General features: G+C 50.7%; 1 protein-coding gene across 1 annotated transcript; it reads right to left on the bottom strand.

Annotated features, from left to right (window-relative positions):
- Positions 1–1,021: 1,021 nt before the first annotated feature.
- On the bottom strand, positions 1,022–16,039 carry OTUD3 (OTU deubiquitinase 3). Its single transcript, XM_053281457.1, has 8 exons — positions 15,774–16,039; positions 13,799–13,947; positions 12,606–12,718; positions 11,281–11,403; positions 8,086–8,214; positions 7,331–7,427; positions 5,772–5,941; positions 1,022–4,249 (listed from the first exon to the last, which is right to left on the bottom strand). Exons 1-8 carry the CDS (start codon positions 15,971–15,973, stop codon positions 4,073–4,075), a joined length of 1,158 nt encoding a protein of 385 aa, XP_053137432.1. The 5' UTR covers positions 15,974–16,039; the 3' UTR covers positions 1,022–4,072.
- Positions 16,040–16,533: the final 494 nt, after the last annotated feature.

The raw sequence follows: 16,533 nt of genomic DNA, 5'->3' as shown, positions 1-16,533 counted from the left end.
GGGAGAGGGAGCCATCCATCATATTTATTTGTTATTCCTCTGTGTAAACCGCCCTGAGCCATTTTTGGAAGGGCAGTATAGAAACCGAATAAATAAATAAAATAAAATAATAATAATAATCCTTTCCCGAATTGCAAAAGGCATAGAGTGGCATGATAAACACCCACAATTAGGGTCACCAATTAATGCCTTTTCTGTGAACACAATTGTCCCCAAGTCAATGAAGAGATGCCAACCCTCATACTTTTTAAAAAAAAATTAAAAGATTGTGTGTGTTGTTTACTATCTGTGTTGCCACTGCTGTCAGCTTCCAGATTACACAGTCACTTTTTAACCGTGGTGAGGTGGGAGTGTTAACGGAGCCCTGCTTAACTAAGCAAAGAGACACTTTTTAGCCTAGTTTCCAGTAGGCTTATGAGATCACCCGGCATTCTGTGTGTGTGTCCGTGTGTGTCCCCCCTGCTATCAACTTGGAGCAATATGAACCAAATCCTCCATGCTCAGTTCTCTTGAGCCAAGAATTCTTGGCAAAGTTTTTCCGAGCCTTTTGGGGAGAATTCCGAGGAAAACAGCAAGGAAGGGCTGTAGAAGAAGTGATCCTAATTCTGCAGTGAGGACAGCCTCACAGCATGCCCTGGAACCAATATGGCTGACAGGATCTCTGGAACGTAGCTGACCCAACGCTAAAGAGAAGTGTCTATCCTGATTTAAGGAAGCTGCCTTCTACTGAGTCAGACCATTGGTCCATCTAGCTCAGTACTGTCAACACTGACTGGCAGCAGCTTCTCCAAGATTACATGCAGGAGTCTCTCCCAGCCCTCTCTTGGAGATGCTGCCAGGGAGGGAACTGGGAACCTTCTGCGTGCAAGCAGGGAGGTGCTCTTCCCAGAGCGGCCCCACCAAGACAAATATCTTACTGGGCTCATACATGTAGTCTCCCATGCAAACGCAAACTGGGCGGGTGCTGCGTAGCAAAACGGACAATTCCTACCCTGCCTCGACTCAAGAGGTGGAGAACACATTGAGGTCAAATATTTGTTTAGTCAGAAGGGAGTTGACTAGAAGAGAAGCAGGATGCACCCTTTATTCCTTCTGCAACATGACGCTCCAGAAGAAATAAAAACCACACATGGCCATCACTGCCAAAAAACATGGGCAGACAATCCATCATCTTTGTTTGTCGTGGCCCAAAGAAGCCTGCCAATACCGTAGCTCAACATCAGCTCACACACCTACAAGTTCATTCCTAGGTTGACCGAGGTCCTAGGCAGTTCCTCTGATACTCCCAAATCCTGGTGCAGATCAAAGATCGGGGCTTCCCAACCAGTGGTACCCCAGACATTACTGAACGACAATTCCCATCATCACCAGCCACCAACCCAAATTAAGGAGTTTTTCAAACTTTTTCAAACTTTTTAAAAACGTTTCCATAGGTGGCATATGACCCCTTCTAGATTCGCTTATTTCAACAAGAGTATCTCCCCTCTCTGCTGGAATGGTTGTGAGTCAAAGGAAACATACTTTCACCTATTGTGGCCCCGACAGAGGTTTTCTCCGAGATGAATAACTTACGTCTCTGGGCGGTTTACAACAAAATAAAAACAGAAAAGTAAAACATTAGTTAAAACAAAAAGTTTAAAACATTACAGCAACCTGCAGCGGCTGTCCAACTACAACTCCCATCATCCCCAGCCACAATGGATGGTGGCTGGGGATGATGGGAGTTGTAGTTCAACAACAGCAGGAGGGCCAAAGTTGCCCAACTCTAGGCTAGGAGATTAGTAGAACCAATTCCCATTCCCAACCATATTGAGATGTGCAGCACAGTTCTCCCAGGGGTGGGAGATGTTACACCCTAACCCAAATTCTCCTTTCTAACCCACTAGTAAATAAAGGCAAACGAAGCCTACTTTGAGATGGCATCTCCAAAGCACACAGTTTGGGTTTTTTTTTAAATATATAATATATTTTAATAAACCTTATCTTCGACCACTCCCCAAGTTTCTATCAAGCACGGCTGGATAACGGCATTTCTCTCTGGAGGAACAGAGAGAAACAAGGAAGCCACAGAACTAGGAAGATCTTTGCCATCATCATTTGAATGTACACATGTAACTTCGACCAGGAAGTCCCCATTGGGGGGTGCCCCCGATGTTGTTCAACTGCAACTCCCATTGTCGCCAGCCACCATGGCCTTTGTGGCGGGGGGGGATGGGAGTTGTAGTCCAGCACCATCGCGGGGGGACCCAGTTTGAAGACCCCTAACTTCCAACAGTAAGAAGACCTGGACCTCCTAATGCCTTCGGACCATTTCAGAAAGAAAAAGGAACTTCCGAAATTCAGAACAAGCAACGCTGCGGCCAGACCTGCGAGTGTCCGATTCCAACTTCCTGGTGGAGAAGGTGGTGGCAAGAGGGCGCCTGTCCTTGACTTCTCCTGCCCGGGCGCGCCTTCAGAACACACTTCAGAGGCTGTCTTAGGGCGCCCTCCTCGGTCATTTCAGGCCTGCTGCTCTCGGCCGCCTCTGCCCTCTGGCCCTGCTGCTCAAGTGAAGCAGGATCTCACCAAGATCTCTCCCTCCTGCACACGGCGGTAAGGGCGGCCAGCTGCCGGCCTGTCCAGCGCCAAGACCCCAAATCATGTCCGGCTGAGGGCCATCTGTTGGGGACAGCCGGCCCCCTATTCTAGGAGGATGGGGGACAAGCCAGTTTGCTAGGGCGAGGGAGCCGAGACAAAGGGAGAGAGACGGCTTCCTCCCCTGTTCTCTCTGGGGGAGCAGAATTCGGCCCCTCAAGGCACGGCCTGGGAATGCTGGAAAGCTTTCCTCATGTGTGTATAGCAAGTGCCCCTCGCCCGCCCCGCCCACAAGCCAGCCGCACTTCCGTCAGGCCGAAATGCAAGGGCTAAATCTGCGGAGAAGTCAAAAACCATGCTGCCAAGAAAAAAAAGGAGAGCGGCATCCTGAAAGACTCGGAACAACTTTTGGCAGACAGCTTCACTTTGGAATACAACTCGGAAGCAGTTTTATATTGACTGTGCCGGGGGTGGGGTGGAGAGAGAGAAGAGAGAGGGAAGAGGAGAGGGGAGAGAAGAGAGGAGAGGAGAGAGGAGTGGAGAGGAGAGAGAGGAGAGGAGAGAGAGGGGAGAGAGGGAAGAGGAGAGGGGAGAGAAGAGAGGAGAGGAGAGAGAGGAGAGGAGAGAGAGGGGGAGAGAGGAGAGGGGAGGGGAGAGAGGAGAGGAGAGAGAGGGGAGAGAGAGGAGAGGGGAGAGAAGAGAGGAGAGGAGAGAGAGGGGAGAGAGAGGAGAGGGGAGGGGAGAGAGGAGAGGAGAGGGGAGGGGAGAGAGGAGAGGAGAGAGAGGAGAGGAGAGAGAGGGGAGAGGAGTGGAGAGGAGAGAGAGGAGAGGAGGGAGAGGGGGGAGAGAGGAGAGGGGAGGGGAGAGAGGAGAGAGAGGGGAGAGAGGGAAGAGGAGAGGGGAGAGAAGAGAGGAGAGGAGAGAGGAGTGGAGAGGAGAGAGAGGAGAGGAGAGAGAGGGGAGAGAGAGGAGAGGGGAGGGGAGAGAGGAGAGGAGAGAGGAGTGGAGAGGAGAGAGAGGAGAGGAGAGGAGAGAGAGGAGAGGGGAGGGGAGAGAGGAGAGAGAGGGGAGAGAGAGGAGAGGAGAGAGGAGTGGAGAGGAGAGAGAGGAGAGGAGAGAGAGGGGAGAGAGGAGAGGAGAGAGAGAGGAGAGGAGAGAGAGAGAGAATGCATTCCTGAGTAAGGAAACACTACTATTTTTGTGGAGCAGCGTTTGAAGTTTAAAACGAAACAAAAAGAATCAGAGGCCGATTCGGAAGCCAGTTCCACAGCGATCGGCTCCGGAATGGGAGCCTCTTCCTCTCCAGCGTCACCGCTGCGCACTCCTCACGGGCCGGCGTTCTGGAGAACGACCAGAGATCTGTTGTGTGTGAATTCAAAGGCCTAGCGAACAGCCCGGCTTGCAGATCCGGACGGGAAGGCGGCGTTTCCTCCGAAGAGGGCGATTTGGCCTCGTCCGATTCGGGCTCAGCCACGGTCCTCTGCCCCACAAGCTCAAATCAGATGTTGAGCGCGGCAAAAGTCTTCACCAGGGTGACCGGCGCCTTGGGGTCCGTCTCGCTCTTGTTATTGTCCACGTTGTGACTCTTCCCGGCCAGGACTTTCTGCCGGTGCCTGTCCTCCTGACGACGCTTCTTACTTAACCGCTGCTGCTCTTTCTTCTGCTTGTTGGACACCTGGGGGGTGGGGGGTGGAAATCGGGAAGGCGGTGAAGGGAGAGAAGGAATCCTTGCAGGGGGCCTAGAGGGATAAATTCAGGTAGATCTGGGCACAGCTGAAAGGACACAGCAAGAGAGGCAATGGCTGAGCAGAGCAGGTCTTGTGGTAGCGCGCATGAGTCGTCCCCACTGCTAAGCAGGGACAGCCCTGGTTTGCATTTGAATGGGAGACTACATTTATGAGCACTGTAAGATATGCGTCTTCGGGGATGGGGCCGTTATGGGAAGAGAACCTGCCTGCTTGCATGCAGCAGGTTCCAAGTCCCCTCCCTGGCATCTCCAAAACAGAGCTGAGAGAGACTCCTGCCTGCAACCTTGGAGAAGCCGCTGCCAGTCTGGGCAGACAATCCTGAGCTAGATGGACCAAGGGTCTGACTCAGTACATGGCAGCTGCCTATGTTCCCCCGATAAGGGTCCAAATAAGACCCCCTCCAGTGTGATGTGAATTTGGCTTTTATCAGACTGTAAGTTATCAGCGGGGGACGTACAGACAGACATGGGAATCTCGTATGCCTTCTTCCCTTTGGAAAGTATAGGCTAAAAATACTGGTGTGGTGTGGGAGGGATAGGACAGAAACTGAACACTGCAGAAGCCCACCTTGAAACTGAAAGACCCAAAACCAAAGACCACAGTCTGAAAGGTAGATGGGGACAAAGGAGGCTGCCTTGTACTGAGTCAGAACCTTGGTCCATCTAGCTCAGTGTTGTCTACCCAGACTGGCAGCAGCTTCTCCAAGGCTGCAGGCAGGAGTCTCTCTCAGCCCTCTCTTGGAGATGCTGCCAGGGAGGGAACTGGGAATCTTCCGAGTGCAAAACAGATGCTCTAGGGAATGTGTTAAAATGAATGACAGGGGATTCCCCCTGAAAAGCCCTTGTTCCTTCCAAAGGGTCATAGGAATGCAAGGAATTTCTGAATGGTCCCAGTAACACATTCCATGGCCTTTTGGAAGAAGAACCATAGGAAGTTGCCATATACTGGGTCAGGCCATTGGTCCATCTAGCTCAGGATTGTCAGCCCAGACTGGCAGCAGCTTCTCCCAGGTTACAGGCAGGAGTCTCTCCCGGCCCTATCTTGGAGATGCTGCCAGGGAGGGGACTTGGAACCTTCTGCATGCAAGCAGGCAGGTGCTCTTCCCAAAGTGGCCACATCCCCTAAAGGGAATCATGTCGTCTCCCATTCAAGTGCAAACTAGGGCAGACCCTGCTTAGCAAAGGGTCCAATTCATGCTTGCTACCACAAGACCGGCTCTCCTCTGATGCAAGACACTCTGCATCAGATCTTGATCACCTTTCAAATGGCAGGGGCAAGACCCCAAGATGCCCTGCACTGGCAAACGTCTTGCACGCCTTCAACTGCGCAGCGGAAAAAGAAGATTCTGAGCCTCGCGCAAACGGGAAAACTCACACCCTGATTCCTTGACTATCCACTTTGCTAAAACCCTAACACTGGGACCCCAACACCCAAACCTCTTTTCGGTACCTTTGGGGCCTGTTTTTTACTAGTCTGGTTTCCTTCCACCAGCCCTCTCTTGTTGTTCTCGATTTCCCGGGTGCCAAAGAGCCGGGCGCCACTGCCGTTCTCCTCCCACAGGGCCGGCTTGGGAAGCGGCTTCTGCCGGTTGGCCTGGGCCTCGTGCGCTTCGACAGCATCTAGGAGAGCAAGGGGCATGTCTCAGAAGAGAAGGCATGCAGACCCTGTGCAGACAAGCGGTGAACTCAACCTGCATTAAGCCCGCATTTAAGAAAACGCCATCATGCTCAAGGAGAAAAACCACACAGACAAATGTTCCACGGAATCCCCCAGATTTCCCCCCATATCCCTAGAGGTGAGAAGCCAGGCCCACACATTTCGGCCCTCAGTTCCTAATGGGGCAGCGGGGAAGTGACTTGCCGAGGAAGCAAGAGGTTGCTGGTTCAAATCCCTGCTGGTATGTTTCCCAGACTATGGGAAACACCTCTATCAGGCAGCAGCAATATAGGAAGAAGAAGAACAAAAATATTTATATACCGCTTTTCAACAAATGTTTCCAAAGCAGTTTACATAGAGAAATAATAAACAAATTAGATGGCTCCCATTCACCAAAGGGCTCACAATCTAAACAGAACCATAAGATAGACACCAGCAACAGTCACTGGAGGTACTGTGTTGGGGGTGGATACGGCCAGTTACTCACTCCCTGCTAAAAAAAAAAAAAAAAAGAGTATCAGCACGTTAAAAGGGTGCCTCTTTGCCCAGTTAGCAGGGAAGATGCTGAAAGGCATCATCTCATAACAAAGACAAACACATAGCTCTGTGGTCACCAGGAGTCGACACCGACTCGACGGCCCAACTTTACCTTTACCTTCGCAAGGGCCAAATGCTCAAAGTGATTTTGGGCAACGTCTACCCTCCCTAGGAAGATGCTGAAAGGCATCATCTCATACTGCGCGGGAGGAGGCAATGGTCAACCCCTCCTGTATTCTACCAAAGACAACCACAGGGCTCTGTGGGCGCCAGGAGTCAACACTGACTCAAGGGCACACTTTCCCCTCAAGATGGAAAAGAGATGGTAGCATTGGTGTGCTTTCAGCTTCCTTGGGTCCTCACTTCATTAAGCCCACACCCAAATGATTATGGTAAAACTGCAGTCCTCTTTGGACAAAGGAACGGTAAAGCCTGTGTAGGTAAACGGTAAAGCCGTGCCTCATAATATGAAGCTTTGTCTGCAGCAGGCCAATCAGAGAGGTTTTATGGGACTTTGGACTTATTCACCCAAGACTCAGATGACTAAGACCCTCTCCTTATTTCCTCCGTTAATCTGGACCCCAACCAAGCGTTTCAAATTCTGCAAGCAGAGCGCCACGTTGGAAGACCATCTCCCTCCCACTGTGCAACGGCTTCTGATGTGACTGTGCTCTGATGGCACTGGCTTGGCTTTCTTACTGGGCCCAAGCAGTCCACTGCCTGAGCGAAAGGATCGTTCCCCCCGACGGAGAACATGAAAGACACAAGACTTTGCTTACAGACCAGGAGCAAGCGAAGGACCTTCAGGTACTTACGGATCCTTTTCGCCTCGTTCATTTGGAGGACAGCAAAGATCGTCGACTCAAGGTTGCAGTCCTCCGACTCAAGGACCTGGACAATGAAGTCCACATCCTGTAAGGAAAGATGGGTGCCGTTTAGATTTTGGAAGCTTCCGCCGGCTTCTTCAGGGAAGAAGCAACAGTTCAGGGAAGGGGCCGTGAGCACCTGCCTTGCATGCAGAAGGTCCCAGGTTCAGTCCCGGGCAGCATCTCCAGGTAGGGCTGGGAGACATCCCTGCTCGAAGCCCTGGAAAGCTGCTGCCCGTCCAAGCAGACACTACCGAGCTTGAAGGATCAGTGGTCGGACTCAGCCGGCAGCACCATCCTATGTCCCTACGCTTGCTCGGCTGAGAGACAGTGCAAGAGATCAAGGCAGGCTGTGGATTTTCTCAGCAGAAAATTAAGATGCCTAATTAGGGCCTCTCGTGTGCTGCAGGAGAGACAAACCACCTCCCAAGCAGTGTTCCCTCTAACGGGGATGCCCAGATCTTGCTGACTACCACTCCCAGCATCCCCAGCTGCAATGGCTTTGGCTTGGGGATTCTGGGAGTTGTAGTCCACAACATCTGGGAATCCGCGTTCGAGGGAACACTGCTCTCAAGGTCTTGCTGCCTGGAAGGGATTTTGACAGATGTGCCAGAGGGGAGTTGAGAGTCCCGGAAGAACAAGCATCAGAACAGGAGCAAAGCCGTGGCCAGTGAATTCCCATGAAACTCCTTGCCCGTGCTTACCAGGCAGCCGGTGGCGTTCTGAACTTTTTGTACCGCGTCTTCTATTTCATCCCGGATCTCCTCTTCGGATTCCTCCTCCTTCTTCAGAAGGATCTTCTCTTTTTTATTGGACTCATTTCTGCACAGCATCTGGAAGGATATACAAACGCAGATCGCTCTCTTGGATGGAACCCTGGGGGCAGAACTGCCTGTAGAGCTCAGGGGCACAGCAGCTGCTTTCAGGGCTGAAGGTCCCAAATTCATGCCCTGGCAGCGTCCCCTGCTAAGTGAGCAAAGAGGCACCTTTTTAAAGTGGTGATTCTCTTTATTGAGCAGGGGGAGAGCAACTGGCCCACTCCGTCCCCAGCACAGCATCCCTCCAGTGGCTGTTGCTGGTGTCTGTCTTATGTTTCATTTTTAGATGGTGAGCCCTTTGGGGACAGGGATCCATCTTTATTTATTAATTCTATGTAAACCGCTTTGGGAACTTTGGTTGAAAAGCAGTATATAACTATTCGTTGTATACTCACAGGCATAAAGTCACAGACCCCTGCTAACTGAGCAAAGAGGCACTTTTTAAAGTGGCGATTCTCTTATATGTAGCAGCGGGAGAGCAACTGGCCCTCTCCGTCCCCAGCACAGCATTCCTCCAGTGGCGGCAGCTGGGGTCTCTCTTGTGTTTCTTTTTTAGATCGTGAGCCCTTTGGGGACAGGGAGCCATTTTAATTTATTTATTTATATCTCTGTAAATAAATATACATAGTTCCGCTTATAATAAATAAGTAAGTAAGTAATATCTCCAGGTAGATCAGGGAAACAACCTCTTCAGGAAATCCAGGAGGCGGCTTGTAATTCATCCACCCTCCACAAGAACAATATAAACTGTGGGCAACTGTTTTTCTATAGACAAGCAGTCAAGGACCTCTAGGGAAAGTACTAGAATGAATGTCAGGGGATGCCCAGTGAAAAGCCCTGGTTCCTTCCAAAGGGGCCGTAGGAATGCAAGAAATTTCCAAATGGCATTTCTAGGAACTTTAGAAGGAGAAACATAGGAAGCTGCCTTATACTGAGTCAGATCCTGGTCCGTCTAGCTCAGTATTGTCTACACAGACTGGCAGCGGCTTCTCCAAGGCCGCAGGCAGGAGTCTCTCTCAACCCAGCTTTCTAGCAGAGAACGATCTGCTATTATCTTGACCCATTTCAAAATGGCTTTCGGGCTGGCTATGGGGTGGAGACTGCTTTGGTAGGCCTGATGGATGATCTCCAATTGGCAATTGACAGAGGAAGTGTGACTCTGTTGGTCCTTCTGGACCTCTCAGCGGCTTTCGATACTATCGACCATAGTATCCTTCTGGAGCGTCTGAGGGGGCTGGGAGTTGGAGGCACTGCTTTGCAGTGGTTCTGCTCCTACCTCTCGGGCAGGTTCCAGATGGTTTCCCTTGGAGACTGCTGTTCCTCAAAATCTGAACTTTTGTATGGTGTCCCCCAGGGCTCCATATTGTCTCCGATGTTGTTTAATATCTACATGAAATTGCCGGGAGAGATCATCAGGAGATTTGGGTGCTACCAGTATGCTGATGACACCCAAATCTATTTCTCTATGTCAGCATCATCGGGAGAGGGCATAACCTCCCTAAATGCCTGCCTGGAGTCGGTGATGGGCTGGATGAGGGATAACAAACTGAGACTGAATCTGGCTAAGACGGAGGTACCCATTGTCCAGGGTCGGAACTCAAGAGATGATTTTGATCTGCCTGTTCTGGATGGGGTCACTCTTCCCCAGAAGGAACAGGTACGCAGTCTAGGGGTGCTTCTGGATCCAAGCCACTCCCTGGTGTCCCAGGTTGAGGCAGTGGCCAGAAGTGCCTTCTATCAGCTTCAGCTGATACGCCAGCTGTGTCCGTTTCTTGAGGTGAATGACCTCAGAACAGTGGTACATCTGCTGGTAACCTCCAGACTGGATTACTGTAATGCGCTGTATGTGGGGCTGCCCTTGTACGTAGTCCGGAAACTACAGTGGGTCCAGAATGCGGCATCCAGGTTGGTCTCTGGGTCATCTCAGAAAGACCATATTACTCCTGTATTGAAGGAGCTACACTGGCTGCTGATACGTTTCCGGGCAAAATACAAGGTGCTGGTTATAACCTATAAGGCCCTAAACAGTTTGGGCCCTGGGTATTTGGGCCCCTTGTTCTGCATGAACCCCACCACCCACTGAGATCTGCTGGAGAGCTCCGTCTGCACTTGCCACCGGCTTGTCTGGTGGCCACTCAGGGACGGGCCTTCTCCGCTGCTGCCCCGAGGCTTTGGAATGCGCTCCCTAGTGAAAGAAGAGCCTCCCATCTCTGACAGCTTTTTAAAAGTCTTTAAAAACACATTTCTTCGCCCAGGCTTTTAATTAATGTTGTTTTAATGGTTTTAATGCTGTTTTAAAATATTATTTTGAAATTTTTAAATTGTTGTAATGTGCGTGTCCTCCACCTCCCCATTTTTGTCTTAACAAATGTTTTACTTTGTTTTTATTCTGTTGTAAACCGCCCGGAGACGTACGTTTTGGGCAGTATAAAAATGTTTTAATAAAATAAATAAAATAAATATTGCTATTCCAATAAGATGGAGATTTCCAGCTCTGTTTTGCATGCAGAAGTTCCCAAGTTCCCTCCCTGGCAGGATCTCCAAGATAGGGCTGAGAGAGATTCCTGCCTGCAACCTTGGAGAAGCCGCTGCCAGTCTGTGAAGACAATACTGAGCTAGATGGACCAATGGTCTGACTCAGTATATGGCAGCTTCCTATGCTCCTATGAATAACGCATTACAGGGAGGAGGAAGAGGAACTGAGCACAGGGTTCCTGTTTCCTGGGCAGCCCCATGATTTATTTGATTGATTGATTGATTGATTGACTTCTATACCACCCCTCCAAAAATGGCTCAGGGCAGTTTACATTAAAATAAAAACAATTAAAATCAATTAACAGTTTAAATCAAACACTATCAAAATATTAAAACTGATTAACAATTAAAACATTTAAAACAGTTTAAAAACCTGTTGGGAATGGTAAGAGTCAGACGGACGCCAGGCCTCAAAATGCAGAGTGATGGATCACAGTGCACTTGCAGGTTTCCACCGGCAACTAGAGATCTCCCCCTCCGTCCCTGGAAAGCAGCGAGCACCCGAGCAAAGGCACCAACTAGCTGGCCCGGCGAAGCTGAACCCACCTCTGTCTGTAGCCGTGCTGGAGCCTCCGAGTTGTCGTTGATCTTCCGGACGCTGTCGTAGTGCTCTCCGTATCGATAGGCAATGTGCAGCTCCCGGGCGCTGCTTGAGTCTGTGCCACGGATCTGAGAAAGGAAGGGGGCGAGATCAGAGGCCGCGCGGGCAGGGCTGGGTGCCCGAGGGCTGCTCTGTGGGTGACGGGGGAGCTCAAAAGGCGTCGAAGAGCGCAGGCGGGTGCAGAACGCACACTTAAATGTACATTTACGTTTCGTAAAACGGTTCATCGTTTTACCCCGTTTTAGAATGTGAGCCCTTTGGGGACAGGGATCCATCTTATTTGTTTGTTATTACTTTGTGTAAACCTCCCTAAGCCATTTTTGGAAGGGCGGTATAGAAACTGAATTATTATTATTATTATTATTATTATTAATACTTACTTACTTGTTCATTCATTCATTTAATTTCTATATTGCCCTTCCAAAAATGGTTCAAAACTTGTATTTTAAATTATGTGCACCGCCATATATACAGCCGGTATATAAATATGATAGGAAGTTAGATAGATGGGCAGCACGTAAAGCAGCCGCCTGGTGGGGCGGAACATAGAAACATAGGAAGCTGACTTCAACTGAGTCAGATAATCGGTCCATCTAGCTCAGAATTGTCAACCCAGACTGGCAGCGGCTTCTCCAAGGTTGCAGGCAGGAGCCTCTCTCTCAGCCCTAACTGGAGATGTTGCCAGGGAGGGGACTTGGAGCCTTCCCAGTGCAAGCAGGCAGGTGCTCTTCCCAGAGTAGCCCCATCCCCTAAGGTGAAGATCTTGTGTTCACACAGTCTCCAATTCAAACAGAACTAGGGTGGGCCCTGCTTAGCAAAGGGGACAATTCCTGCTTGCTGCCACAAGACCAGCTCTCCTCTTGGATCAGATCCAAAACCCATCAAGTCCAGCCTCCTGTTTCCCACAGTGGCCCACCAGATGCCCCCAGGAAGCCCACAGGCAAGAGGTGAGGGCATGCCCTCTCTCCTGCTGCTGCTCCCCTGCAACTGGGATTGAGAGGCATATTGCGTCCGAGGCTGGAGGTGGCCTACAGCTCTCAGACTAGTAGCAGCCGATAGACCTGTCTCCCATTAATTCATCTAAGCCCACAACCCCCTGGTCTGGAGATCTCTTTTGCACCACAAGGCCCCTCCCAGCCTTCGCAGAACTGAGGATGTTATTTTGCAGCCACCCTGTAACAGGATCCAACATCTGAGCAAATGGGGTCCCAGCAGACGGTTCTTTGGGTGAGCCACCCCGCCCCGCATTTGCTGACGGACAGAGGCGTACCTGCCATAGAGGAGCGTTGAGCTGGTGGATGACAACGTTCACCTGATTGTTCCTTGCAAAGGCGACGATGGCGTCGTTGCCAGCAAAAGTGCCAGGCTGTGCCAAATTGGCAACTAGAAGAGATAAGAGCGGAGAAAACACCTTAGACTATGGAAAACAGAGCTGGGGAAAAATATCAAGCAGATAAAGCAATGGTAGCGACATAGAACAGCCTTTAAATCCCTAAATGGCTTGGGACTGGGTTACCTGAGAAAGTGCCTTGCCCCATATGTCCCGACTCAGACCTTAAGTTCTTCTTCGGAGGCCCTGCTCCAAGTGCCCCTGACAAATGAGGTGAAGTGGGGGGCTACTTAGGGAGAGGGCCTTTTCGGTGGTTGCACCCCGTTTATGGATTAGCCTCCCCAGTGAGGTTCGCCGGGCTTCATCACTTTGTCCTTTTAGATGCCAGGTGAAGACCTTTTTGTTCACCCAGGCCTTTAAAATGTTGGTTTTCAGATTCACTCTGATCTTTAACTAATTTTGAAATGAATTTTAAAGCTGTTTTGCACTCTATTTTGTATTTTATTTTCTTCTTTGTGGTCTGTTATAATTTCATGTGTAATGTGTTTTTATTGTATGTTTTAACCCTCTGTTGTAAGCCACCCAAAAAACAATTTGTTATGGGGCAGCTAACTAATAAAGTGTTTTATTATTATTATTATTATTATAAGCAGAGCAAAGAAACTATTACTATATACAGAGCAAAACTCATGGAAGGGAGAATAATGATCTTTGAACCTGACCAGGTGACACCTGCCAATTGCTGTGGACCCCTGCTAAGTGGGCAGAGAGGCACCTTTTTAACTCTCTTTATTATCTTTATTTAACAGGGGGATTCTCTTTATTTAACATGGGAAGAGTAACTGGCCCTATCTGGAGTTGCTGCCAGGGAGGGAACCTGGAACCTTCTTCTTCTTTATGCAAGCATGCAGGGGCTCTTCCCAGAGTGGCCCAAAGAAGGATATCTTACAGTGCTGACACATGCAGTCTCCCATCCAAATGCAAATCAGGGCTGACCCTGCTTAGCAAAGGGGACAACTCATGCTTGCTACCACCAGACCAGCACTCCTCCAAAAGGGACCATAAAGAAATGGGGGAAGTCCTTGTTTGGTCTGCAGGCTCGAGAGCTCCCGTCTTCCCCACGGCACACCCACCGTGCTTCTCAAAGGGGACATCATCTTCCACAAAAGGTTCAAAGTCCTCCCGCCGCTTGACCATGTAGTCCACGGTTTCCTGGCGGTGTTTGAGGTGATTCCGGGAGTGCCCTTCGAGCTGATCACCGAGAGCTCGGAACAAGCAGTTCCTGTGGAGAGATGGATCTAAAATGAAGCTTGTCCGGAAAATATTTGGCAAGACACAGGGTCAGGCAGAGGGGCGGGTATTGGATTAACATCCTCGGCAATGATTTACCGACAGGACAGAGCAGGCCAGCAAACAAACGAAATCAGAACTATGCTCGTTGGCACTGAACTTTCCTGCAGGACCCTAACAACGCAAGCGTCTTCCTGAAGTCTGAGAAAGGCAAAGAAAGTCCAAGAGCACCTATCTTATAAGGCAAGACTGCAACACCTGGGGCTTTTTAGTTTAGAAAAAAGACGACTGCGGGGAGACATGAGAGAGGTCTATAAAATCATGCATGCTGTGGAGAAAGTGGAGAGAAAGGAATTCTTCTCCCTCTCACAGAACACTAGAACCAAGGGTCATCCCATGAAATTGATCGCCAGGAAATTTAGGACCAACAAAGAAGTACTTTTTCACACAATGCATAATCCACTTGTGGAATTCTATGCCACAAGATGTGGTGACAGCCAACAATCTGGAGGGCTTGAAGAGGTGTTTGGATAACTTCATGGAGGAGAGGTCTATCAGTGGCTACTAGTCGGAGGGCCTCTGAGTACTAGTGGGAGGATGCCTCTGAGTACCAGTTGCAAGGGAGTAGCAGGAGGGAGCAGGAGGGACAACAGCAGGAGGGAGGGCATGCCCTCATCTCTTGTTTGTGGGCTTCTCAGAGGCATCTAGTGGGCCACTGCGTGAAACAGGATGCTGGACTAGATGGGCCTCTTTGGGCCTGATCCAGCAGGGCTGTTCTAAAGGCTACTTCTTTCCTGTCCAATCCAACACACTGGGCATTCCTTATTAACGGCTGCTTTTATTCCAGCTCCTTTCGTGCACATGGTGTATTTTGCATTTTCATTTTTATTATTTGTTTATTTAATTTGTTTGTTTATTTATGCACAGTTACATACATACATACATACATACATACTGCCCAATATGTACATCTCTAGGTTTACAGTTTTTCTCTAGGTCCTTATTGTAACTTTTTCTTTTTCAGTGCACATCACCTTGGGATGACGTGGAAGGCGATGATGAACGAGTCCAAAAGAACCATGCGATGTTCTACCCATTCACGCACATACGTGTATAGACCTAAAGGTAAAATGTGCCGCCAAGTCAATTTCGACTCCTGGCGCCCACAGAGCCCAGTGGTTGTCTTTGGTAGAATACAGGAGGGGTTTGCCATTGCCTCCTCCCGCGCAGCATGAGATGATGATGCCTTTCAGCATCTTCCTATATTGCTGCTGCCTGATATAGCACCAGCGGGGATTCGAAACCGGCAACTTGTCAGACAAGCATTTCCTCGCTGCACCACTTAAGGTGGCATGTATAGACCTACAGACCCGATTTCCCTGAGCCCAAGACTAGAGCCTCCCCCCCGCCCAAATTATTTCATGTTATAAATTGTGGGGCTGTCTTAAATAGAGAGTCCTGTTCTTTTCAGGCAATTTCAGGTATCACCTGTATTTAACCTGTTGTTGTTTTTTAAGGGGTTGTCTTATATTCAGGTAAATAAGGTAGAATACACACCCACAAACTAATGGAAAATGCATGGTGGAAAATGCAATAGAAAATCCTAACAGCGCGGAAGCAGAAAACTCAGCTGGAGGGCTTTGCCCACTTGCATGCATAGGTAGAACATGACCTGCTGGATTTCTGCCTGCCCTGCCTGGAGTGGGGAAAGCCTGCCCGTCTTAAGGGAAGAGAAAGGTGGGCGGGGCCTGACGCGGGGGCGAGACCCACAGCGTTGGCCGGGGGCGTGGCCTGCCTGGTGGGCGGAGCTTGGCTTACCCGTCGCCGGGCACCTCCCTGAGCCGCAGCCCGAGCGCTTGGAGCTGCCCGGCTAGGCCGCCGCCGCCGCCGCCTTCGCCCTCAGCCTGGGGCCGGTTACGTCTCTCGCGGGCCAGCACCCTCCGCGCCGCCCGCTCGTCCCGCTTCCGCTCCGTCTCCGCCTTGCCGGGCCGAGCCTTGGCCGCCTGCTTGCGCGACATCCTCCCTCTCACTGCCGCCGCCGCGGCTTCCAGCGCTCCTCTGCGCCTGCGCGGGCGGTCACCCCGCCCACGTCCCCTGTCCGGTTCGCCTGGGTGGGCGTCACTCAACGGCAGCCCCCGTCACGTGACGGAGGAAAAGCCGGATGTGGCGGCCATAGACTGGAGAGGAAAGAACGGCCACCATGGAGAGGCTAGCTTGGGTTGCCACGTGCTGCGCCCCAGTGGGAGAGTGGCTGGTCGTCTCTATGTTGAGAACTGGGGAGGAGGGAGGCGTCGTGGATGGGTGGGGGCTCTCAAACTTGGGTGCCCAGGTGCTGTTGGACTACAACTCCCATCGTCCGCCTGCCTTGGCCATTGCGGCTGGGAATGATGAGAGTTGTAGTCCAACAAGATCTGGGCACCTGAGGTTAGGGGCTTTGGAGCGGCAGGTTCTAGATTGCTGGTAACTGCGCCAAGGGTGGCCAGCGCAGGCGCCCCAGCTGGTGGGCTCTTTGCAACTCCTGCCCCCACCCTCCACAGCATCAATGAACTGCGGCAGGGGGTGATGGGAGTTGTAGTCT

The sequence above is a fragment of the Hemicordylus capensis genome, chromosome 16 (assembly GCF_027244095.1).
Source record: "Hemicordylus capensis ecotype Gifberg chromosome 16, rHemCap1.1.pri, whole genome shotgun sequence".
NCBI classification, from domain to species: domain Eukaryota; kingdom Metazoa; phylum Chordata; class Lepidosauria; order Squamata; family Cordylidae; genus Hemicordylus; species Hemicordylus capensis.
The sequence above is the reverse complement of the archived record's forward strand: the minus strand, read 5'-3'. Positions and strand labels throughout refer to the sequence as shown.

What these genes read in the sequence shown, in the direction of transcription:
- OTUD3 (XM_053281457.1), bottom strand. Translation starts at nt 15,973, where the DNA reads ATGTCGCGCAAGCAGGCGGCCAAGGCTCGGCCCGGCAAGGCGGAGACG. An exon ending in AGGGAGGTGCCCGGCGACGG is followed by an intron (nt 13,948 to 15,773) that starts GTAAGCCAAGCT and finishes ATCTCTCCACAG; the next exon opens with GAACTGCTTGTTCCGAGCTC. An exon ending in GTAAAAAACAGGCCCCAAAG is followed by an intron (nt 4,250 to 5,771) that starts GTACCGAAAAGA and finishes CCCACCCCCCAG; the next exon opens with GTGTCCAACAAGCAGAAGAA.